The sequence below is a fragment of the Manis javanica genome, chromosome 1 (genome assembly GCF_040802235.1).
Source record: "Manis javanica isolate MJ-LG chromosome 1, MJ_LKY, whole genome shotgun sequence".
Lineage (NCBI taxonomy): Eukaryota > Metazoa > Chordata > Mammalia > Pholidota > Manidae > Manis > Manis javanica.
The window spans coordinates 15,781,771-15,791,895 of NC_133156.1; the positions used below are offsets into that span (position 1 = coordinate 15,781,771).

The window sequence follows — 10,125 nt, forward strand, 5'->3', positions numbered from 1 at the left end:
TATAACTTGCTATATGATTGGCAGTATTTGTTTTGTTTTGTCTGGAAGTGTTCTGAGTCCACGAGGAGGAGGGCCAGAGACGAATCACAGTGCTGGCAGTGTGCTTGTTGTGCTCACATATCCATGGTAGCCATGGCAGGAGAAGCCAGGCATGCAAGCGAAGGGCAGGGAGGAAGCTTTCCACCCCCTTCGTTATGGTTCTTAAAGGGAGGAGAAAGGACCTCACACTTTTTTTTGCACCTACTGTGAGCCTGGCACTGCTGCTGCTTTGATGCTGCGCCTGGTCCTTTGAGCAAGCCTCTGCCTCTCTATGGGCCTCTGCCCACTACTCTGCAAACAATGCACAGCGGGCTGCAAGGAGCCCTTGCAGCCTGTTGCCTCCCTCGCCTGTTATAAGCCTGCTCTGGTGACGGCCCCCAAAGCAGTGGCTCCGCCTGGGAAAAGGGGCTCTCTGGTCTGCCTCCCTGCCTCTCGGCCTGCGTGCGCCTAGCCTACTCATGGCCCCAGTCCTGCTGACTTCAGACTGCAGAGAAGGCCTGAGCTTCCCTGAAATTCAGGTTGGGGAGCCCTTCCTCTGGTTGCCTCCAAGTCCTTCACTCTTCACACCTTGCTGGGCATTGCACTGGAGGCGTGGTGACTGGGCTTCCTGCCTTTATCTTTGGGAGTGATCTCACCTGACAGATAACTTTATTTTGGGGCGTTTTACTCTCTTACCTGGTTATGTTCACACTTTATAAGATGATCACCATGAAACTCAAGGAGCAAAAATATGGTACAGCCTGTAATTAGAGATTCTATGTGGTTTGAAGGGACTATGTTTAATTCCACTTTCTTTAAACCTATTCATACACTTACATTTATAAATGCATTTGGCATATGTCCTTTACCCTAAAGGCCCATCTCCAGCAAGGTGGTCAACTTCATTCCCCTTAAGGCAAATCCTCCGTATTCCATTCCACTTTTCCAAATAACAGAGCATCTTCTAATGCTCAGGATCTGGCCCACACAATCCTTGACTACAATTTGTGGCCACACTTGCTTTTCCCCAACTGTTGGTGGCGGCTTCTGTAAAGATTGGCACACAATCTCTGCTAGAAAAAGCACTCCCCAGGTAAAACCACCAGATATCTCTATTTAGATGGAGGTTGCCAAAATGGGAAAGTTCATTTTCACACAATTGATTGCTTAAATATTGTTAATGCAGTAACTTTTTAGAGTTTAAATAACCAATAGCCAACCCCACGGTCTTTCCATTCTGATTCTGCCATCTTGTGCCTGGGTGCTTCTGAACAAATGACATTTCAGTATTTTTAATTCTTTTAAAAATGGATAATATTTCATGGAGCCAAAGAATAATCAGTAAACATATTGATTTATCACCAAAATCATTAAAATGTTTCACAGTATAAATACAGCCTTTTAGAGGCAATTTGTCAGTATCTGCCAAACTTAAATCCACATATCTTCTGACTCAGCAATTCTTAGAGCTACACATGCCTAAGAGAAATGTACACAGCTAATCATTGCAGCAGTTAGAAATAGCAAAAAATAGCAAACATGAATGACCAGCAGTAAAGGAATTCGTTCATGGGGTATTGCATAATGCAATGTCACTTATGTGCCTGAACAGTGTGATTAAGGAGGAAAATATAAGTACATCATAAAAATTCATAAGGATCTCTTTAAATCCCTTTCACTGATTTTCTGATTATTAATGACTTTCCGTCTCCATATACTCGACCCTTCCATACCATTCCTCGTCCGTCACTTACAGGTCTATTTTAGCTCCTGTTTTTCCAAATCGATGTTACTTTCTTTTTCAGGGGGTCGCCGATAAAGTCAACTTACGTAAAAGGTTCACACCAACAGTGGACATGCCTACAGAGGCATATGGTTACACTTCCTTCTGGTGGGTACTATTCCAGAGTGAAACCCACTGGAAGATAGGCATGTATATTCTAGAGTATGCATATTAAGTTATGCTGGCATCGTTCCGCATTGCGTGTTATATATTTCTGTGTCACGTTAAATAGCAACATTCCTAGAACAGAGCAACATTTTGCTTTCCTACTCCAGGGAGTAAATTGGCTTAGACCCAGGGAATTTCCCAAGTTATGGCAAGTGTTAGCACTGCTGTTCTCCTCCTTACTGTTAGGAGGACAAGAAAACGAACTAGCTTGCATCTTTTGTTGCATAGGTATCCAAATCATTTCCTGGCTTTTACGTGGTTTTAGAAGGCATTTCAAGTCTTGAAAATGACAAAACGCAAATATGAAAATACTTAAAATAACTTACCACAATCCCTTATTAATAAAACAACTTAGTTGCTAGCCAATGGTTCACACTTGAGCAACAGTTAATTCCAAGATTTATGCTCTATTTGATTTGTGCATGTTTGCAGTGATACCATCATAGGCAGTGCCTGGCTGGTACTGTTATTTCAGGACCTTTCAGAAGGCATGTTGTACCAAGCTGACCTATATTTGAACTTTCATGACATGATGCCAAGCAAGGGAGTTAGTTGGTTGTTTCTCATTCAAAAACTCCGTTTTCAATATAGCTACATACATACGACCCTAACACCTAAGCAGTATTTAAAATTCCCAAGGCAGTGAGGGAAACATTTATCGGCTGGCTACTGTCACACAGGTCCTTGTCACCTTCGTCATTTAATTTTTTACTCCTGTGGCACACAGAACACACAAGATTTCCCTTTTCAGATTTCCTTCAGAATACATGGCAAATATCAACTTCAGAGGAACATCGTCAGAACAATTAGTTTACTAACCAGTAATACCTTCCAACCTTTACGTGGGGAAGTTGGAAAACAGGATCGTTTCAGTTAATCAATATACCAGTTTAAATGCATAAAATACTAAAATTCATAGTTTAATCTTTTCTGCATGTTAAATCTTTATACTCTATAGTGCTGTGATTATTTCTAAACATTAAAATAGTTCCTATACCTTAACTTAAAAAAAAAATCATTGTTATACCAAGGCTTCACATTATCTAAATTGCCTCCCACTTCCATTTACTTGAGTTTTGTGAAAACACTAAACAGAACTGTATTCTTTCAGACTGAGGTTTTGTCTTCTTGTTAACATCTGAAGCCATTTAACTCCAAGAAAGCCTTGTTCCCATTTTCATCTTAAAAAAATCGGTAGTTGTCACAACAAACCCACTGAAGTTAAAGAAGTTTCCTTGAGGTCGCATTGTTTTAAATGGATCACTTATTAGCAACAGATGTTGACAATGCTGATTCTACAGCTGTATCAGAAACTTCCATGTCACCCAGATAACAGACTTGTTCACCTTGACTAGAAATTTGATTAATTTTGGCCTTTCTGTTGTGGTCCTCCATTTGGCTTAGAAAACTTCTCAAATTCTTTTAGATTTATAATTATTCCTGCTTTTTACTTATCTGTGCCTTACTTTAAAAAAACCACTATCTTGTTTAACCCAGCATTCTCAAATTTAATTTTTCATTTATATTGATATAAAAATAAGCATCCTTTGAGATCACTCGGAATGTTTGACAAAAAACCTGTTTTTATCAGTCCATTAACCTACTTAAAAGCATAAAGTTATGTATTTTTAAAGGGAAGAACTTTGACCACCTACACTTACTACTTAAATGGTGTTGCTGAGGTATTAGAAATAAGATTCAATTATGTATATAACAAAAAATCTTAAAATCTTAAGTGAAAGCCATTTAACTAATATTTAAAACCTCTGCAATTATTAGTTTATTAGTATCATCCAGGACTCAGATGTTCAGTATTCCTCCTGAAATTACATTAACAAATGCAAATGGAAAGAATCCAAATCAAAATTATATAACAAAACAGCACTCCATCACAAAAGCGTGTAAAATTACAAGAACGCTATTTCAAAACACTGGCACTTTAAGAGAACGATAATCTCAAAAACCACAAAATTGCCAAATTGTTCCCTGAACTGCTAAGCAGATAAACAAATGACCCTAATGAATGAGTTCGGGTAGAAGTTATCAAGTTCAAATAAATTGAATAATTACTAAGTACAGAGTTTAAGTGTCTTCTTCCCTCCAGTCCTTTTGATTCATAAGGGAACAAACCATAACATAGGAAAACAAACCTGGTTTTGGATGTGGCACACAATTTTAGAGGTTGGCCCAATTAATACACCTTTAACAGAGTCTCATTTCCTTAGCAATCTATATTTAGATAAATAGGAGACATTTACAGCCAGCCTTTTTCCCAGAGCCTTTACTGGGACTAATGTCAACAGAAAGGTTAATATGGCAGTCTTGTATTTTAAGCTCACGCTTTTGGGGATACATTCTCAGGTCTTTAACGTGGGAACTGCAAATATAACTGCCATTACATGGTAATGGGAGTTAAAGAGTGTAGAGTTCTCATGTAAAGATTAGAACATTTTTCTTAGTCCTTCAAGGACAGACTTTCAGAATGTTTGACTCCGGTAACACCGTGCCGCTGTGGGTTGGTTCCTCTTCACTGGATAAACGTTAACTGAGCTATGTGAAATTTGATAGCAACTGATCAAGACTGTGGAGTTTCAGGTATGAATGAAAACTGTCTTAAATTCCACTTCTATTACCCTCGAGTATGCAGGGTGTGTAGACAAAAGCCTTATCAGCTAACTATGAAACGATAAACACTGTAATAATCCATGTGATCCAAAATGGGCAAAAGCCAGACTAGCTTCCCCTCAAGAAGAAAAATGGCAGACCTATGAAAAGGACAACAATACTAATAAAAAAAATTGTATTTACTTAGAAGCATTCAGAATGTCAACAAAACAGCTGCAACTTTTTTTTTTTTTTTTTTGCAATTACAGAGTGGTATTCAGTTAACAGAACAACAATTATTTCTTATAAGCTGCATCAGAGACAACTGAAGATGAAAAAACTACCATCCCCATATATACCTAATTTGTGCTGTGCACCAACAAGAACCTGCTTTAAATTTCCATGCCAATTTACAACCCCCGTACTGTACCAGGCAAGGTTAGTGGCTACTGAAAATACCACCGGGACAGGGCTATCTAGAGACACATTCGGTAGTGTGTTAACTATACAAAAAAAGACACTGTACAGTTTAAAAACAAATCTTACACAGCCTTACATTTCAATTTTTTTTCTTTAAAAGGAGTGAGTTGTGTACAGGGGGGTTAAATGCTTTATAGACAAGAAAAAAAAAAAACTGCGCTAGAACCAACTTATTCATCATCATCATCTTCTTCCTCATCTTCCTCCTCCTCATCCTCCTCCTCCTCCTCCTCCTCCTCATCTTCCTCATCTTCCTCCTCTTCCTTCTTTTTCTTGCTTTTCTCAGCCTTGACAACTCCCTTCTTTGCGGCATCAGGCTTTCCTTTAGCTCGGTATGCAGCAATATCCTTCCAAAATAAAGGCAGGAGAAAGCGGCAGGAAAGACAAAACAGTTAAGTAAGGGGAGAAATGGAAGTGACATGGCAAAACCTTAGGAAAAAAGTCAAGATCCCAGTCGCATGAAAATACCACCGATCTTCAGACTCATGACTACTCCATAAAATAACCAGGACGTTCGAAGACGCATATATAAATACTAGGAGATAATTATAATCATTAACCCGTAACTCATGGAATGATGTGGTCACACATTTGCAACGTTATGCCTCACTGAAGCGGTTATGTACCACATCCTAATATTTTAGTTTATTAAAACTAGAATGCAGAGACTTTGATGAAAGGGTAGACACTGCCACCTTCTGAATGCAAAAGAGCATTCTACAGGTTTGTACTGTCAGATCCTAATCCACAGTAGGAAATTTTGTCCGGGTTGGAAAAAGAAAAAAAACTTTTGCCAGGGAGCATGCAGTTAGGTAAGGAACATCTAGAAAAGGGTTTCTTCTTCCCAGAATGACTAAATAAGCTAAAATTTAGCTTTACTTAGTATTTCAAGTCAAATTACAGGGGTTACACCCTTCTGTCAACTTATTGTACAGATCAAGACTCTTTTCTAATAGTAAATTCATGTTTTGGGAAATCTAGGGAGGGAACATAAATGTTTCAGAGCAGAGTATGTTTATGAAGGATATTGTCTATATTACTTTTCTCAGCATATTTTGATATTGTGTGCTGACCACTTAAAATAACTGACCACTGAACTCAAAGTGACTATCCAATTTTCATCAATACGGACATAGTGGGGAATAACAAGATCAGCTTAAAATGTATGGTCTTTGCCAGTCAAATTATATCAAAGTAAAAAAACTTGGCGATTTATTTGATCTGTATTTTTTGAAAGTTGGAGAAGGACTTAAGATTACTGTGTCAGTGGCATACCGAACATATGGCGCCACAGGAAAAACTCAAAACTCTTAGAAATCTGTAACAGAAAATGTAACACGAAGTACCAAGTTTAATTACCTACCAACCGACATACTTCCCTCACCACACCAAGCAAACCCATACTTCTTACCTTTTCGTATTTTTCCTTCAGCTTAGCGGCTTTCTTTTCGTAAGGCTGCTTGTCATCTGCAGCAGTGTTATTCCACATCTCTCCCAGTTTCTTTGCAACATCACCAATGGATAGGCCAGGATGCTCTCCTTTGATTTTTGGGCGATACTCAGAACAAAACAAGAAAAAGGCCGAACTACAAAGACAAATTTAATTTTAGAATTTGAAGTTTACTATGGAGCATGTATCCTATTACTGTGTGAAAGCTGCTGCTGATTGCTCCCATTCATGGGGCAGGCTGCTAATGTAATAATATGCTAAGTAGTCTTCATCACCAAAGCCTAATTTACAAGTATTTAATGTATAATAACGTTAGCTGAACATACACTGCTGACTGATATTGAGCTCCACAAAGAAATTCTGCAAATCAAGGTTTTCAGACAGATATTTCTCAAGAAATAAAGAATCAAAATTACATTTAGAAGGTATATTGGGTGAAGGAGCCCGGTGTCTGTCTAACTCAAATGCTATGGCCAAAACTCCCACCCAACAGGAACTTTACTTCCAATACTAAAATATACCAACATGAACCACTATTAACTGAGACTGATTACACACTCCAAACCCACAACGTGGCCTGCTGTATTTCTGATTCTACTATTTTGAAAATAAAAATAAGCAAGATAACTTACGGAGGCCTCTTGGGGGCATTGGGATCCTTGAACTTCTTTTTTGTTTCCCCTTTAGGAGGGATGTAAGTTTTCATTTCTCTTTCATAACGGGCCTTGTCTGCCTTTGCCATGTCTTCAAATTTTCCTTTCTCTTTAGCAGACATAGTCTACAAAAGAAATGATTTGCAAGCTAAAGCGGACAATGAAATGTTAATTGTCCTCAAAAATATGAAAATGAATAAAACCAAGTGCCCTTTGAGGCTTTTGTTCTAACATCACTTACACCATGCTAGTGGCACCTATCTTTTAAAAAAAATCTTGATTTGGATTTAAATTCTTTTTGATCATCTCCTTAGTATGTTTTAAGTCCTCTTACCTTCCACCTCTCTGAACACTTCTTAGAAAACTCTGAGAAGTTGACTGAAGCATCTGGGTGCTTCTTCTTGTGCTCCTCCCGGCAAGTTTGCACAAAGAATGCATATGATGACATTTTGCCTCTCGGCTTCTTAGGATCTCCTTTGCCCATGTTTAGTTATTTCTCTAAAAAAATAAGTGTTTGATGTTAGCAATGAAATTACGGCATTTACGAGCACTCTAACTTCCTGGAGAGTGCATGACAACCAAGACACTGGTTATTTAACACAGCTGTGACATTAACCTCCCATAACACCAATGATAGCCACTTCCTAGACGTTATGCCTATCAAGAAATGGTCCTTGAGTGTATAAGCTCAAAAAAGTGTGACCACACGGTATACTCCCCCAGTATTGTTATTTGCCCGACTGTATCTGTTCTGAAGGACCACCTAACCAGCCGCTGAAAAATCTTTTCAATGTCCAAAATCCTTTTTCAGTCAACAAAACCAAAGCTTGGCAAACTAATGCTGCCGATTCGTGGATCTGCACTAGGTAAGGAATAAACAGGTAAGGGCCGAAGAAAGCAGACGTGTTTCCAGATTACAGGCCTAAATCACGGTTTTGCTCAAGTTTCTCCAATGATTACTTTAAAAACATTCTCTTTGCAGGAAACTTTGCTGGGAGGGGGGAGGGGCAGAAAGGCCCGGCGCCCGAACCCGGGGCTGGGGGGCGGCGGCGGGATGCGCGCGGCCGCCACCGCGGGGCCGCTCCGTTTCCGACCGGCCTGGCCCCAGGCTGCGCTTGTTCTGACTAAACACGTCCGGTCTGAAGTTTCTTCGCGTAAACAAGGACGAGGGACAAAAGCCACTCCTGCTCAGGGCTCTGGCCGCCCCCTCACCCCCGCGAGTGTTTTTTTTTTTTAATTTTGTGAAAGTTGGGGCGCCGCACGGAGAGGGCCCCGGCCTCCGGGCCCCACTTGCCCCCGAACTTCGGCCGCGGCGGGGCCGCCGAGGAGCCGCGGCCCGGCCTCCAGGCTCCGCTCGCCCGCCACGTGCGCCCGCCCGCCCGCAGCAGGCCCCGGCCCCGCTGGCCGCCCCCATTTTGTCAGGCTCGGCGGAGAGAGCGGCCCCGCTCGAAATGGGGGCTGGCTCCGCCCGCGGCCGCCGGGGCCGGCGCGCACGGAATGGCCGCTGCGCGTCCTCCCCGCCTGCGCCGCCGCCGCCGCCGCCGCGAGGGCGAGCGAATATGGCTCCTTCCCTTTGTGTGTGTGTGTGTGTGTGTGTGTGAGTGTGTGAGTGTGCGAGCGTGAGCGCAGGCGGGCGGGGGCGCGGCGCGCTCTGGCGCACACTCGGCCATGACGGCCGGGGGAGGGGCGGGGGGCGCGCGGCGCGGACCCTCCCCCCGGCCCGCGGCCCCCGGCCCGCCGCTCCCCGGGTCCCTCCGCGGCCCGCGGGCCCCGGCCGCCCCCGCACGGGGGACGCGGGGCTGGGAAGACGGGAAAAAAAAAGTTGCCTCGGAACTGCTGCGCCCAGCTCCCCCGCCCGCGCCCGCCCGCCCGCCTTGTTTTCTCTCCAGCCGGCAGCGCCGGGCCGAGTCAGCCATGTTCCAGCGGGCGCAGCGGCGCCGCTCCCCCCCGCCGCCGGGCCGCCGCCGCCGCCGCGCCCGGGCGCAGGCCGGCGGGCCCGGCCCCGCGCCGCCGCCCCCAGGCCCCCGCGCCGCCTCGCCCGCAGCGCCCGCCCGCCCGCCGCCGGCGCCCGGCTCTCTGCGGCGGCCGATGCAGCCCGGGAAGCGCCGCCGCCTGCCCGCCCGCAGCAGCCGCCGCCGCCGGCCCCGCCGCCCCCCGCGCACGCCGGCCGCCCGAACACTCGGCCCGGGGGCCGAAAACACGTTAAAAATTTTTTTTAATGAAAAAAAATATTTTTGCGCCAGTCAGCGCGGACGCCGCCGGGGGTGGAAACTCGTGGGGCTCGGGGTTCGCAGCGCCTCCGGCAGCCTGTGGGCCGGGGCTCCGGCGCGGGGCAGGGCTCCGGCGCCGGGGAAGAGGCTCGCTCCGTGCGCAGTTCCCCCCACGGTCCCCCCTCATTTGCCTTTGTGTGGATCCTGACCCGCCGGCTCCCGGCCGCGGGGACCCGGCCGCCGCGCGGGGTGGGGAGCTGCCGGAGGCGCTCTCCCCGCCGCGGCGCTGCCCCAGACTCACCCTCAGCGAGGCACAGAGTCGCCCGGTGCCCGTCTGCCTCTCACTTGCCCCGGCGCTGTCTCTATGGAGCTCAATGTACTGCAATGGCTGTGAGAGCGGGAGCCAGACGCAGCCTCCTCACTCTCTCCGCTCTGTAACATTACTCTCCAGCCAGCGCGGCTCCTATTGGCTACCGCCAACTCACGGGGCTTGCTCATTGGCTCGATACCTCCCATTGTCCTGACCAGAGCCCGTTTGCTATTGGTTGTCTCCGGGGACACGTCACCAAGGATTGAAACAGCGCGCAAATCTGAATGTGTGTGTATGCCGGGCAAAGAGGCTGAGGCGGGAGAGGCAGAGGCAGAGGCAGCAGCTGCTACGGGAAAGCAGAGCTCTATGGTGTATGTGTGCATGTGTCTAACCCAAGCCAGCCCCACACCGGAGCGGCCGCCGGAGCGAAAAGGGCCTGACTTTTCCAC

General features: G+C 45.3%; 1 protein-coding gene across 1 annotated transcript; it reads right to left on the reverse strand.

Moving 5' to 3' along the window:
• Nucleotides 1–4,755: 4,755 nt before the first annotated feature.
• HMGB1 (high mobility group box 1) lies at nucleotides 4,756–9,837 on the reverse strand. The gene is made up of 5 exons (XM_073228869.1): nucleotides 9,668–9,837; nucleotides 7,491–7,654; nucleotides 7,136–7,281; nucleotides 6,465–6,639; nucleotides 4,756–5,400 (listed from the first exon to the last, which is right to left on the reverse strand). The coding sequence occupies exons 2-5, from the start codon at nucleotides 7,638–7,640 to the stop codon at nucleotides 5,224–5,226; spliced, it is 648 nt and encodes a 215-aa protein (XP_073084970.1). The 5' UTR covers nucleotides 7,641–7,654; nucleotides 9,668–9,837; the 3' UTR covers nucleotides 4,756–5,223.
• Nucleotides 9,838–10,125: the final 288 nt, after the last annotated feature.

Coding starts and splice junctions, on each gene's coding strand:
- HMGB1 (XM_073228869.1), bottom strand. CDS start 7,640: ATGGGCAAAGGAGATCCTAAGAAGCCGAGAGGCAAAATGTCATCATAT. Junction 7,282..7,490: donor AGTGTTCAGAGAGGTGGAAG/GTAAGAGGACTT, acceptor TTTCTTTTGTAG/ACTATGTCTGCTAAAGAGAA. Junction 5,401..6,464: donor TGAAGGAAAAATACGAAAAG/GTAAGAAGTATG, acceptor TTATTTTGGAAG/GATATTGCTGCATACCGAGC.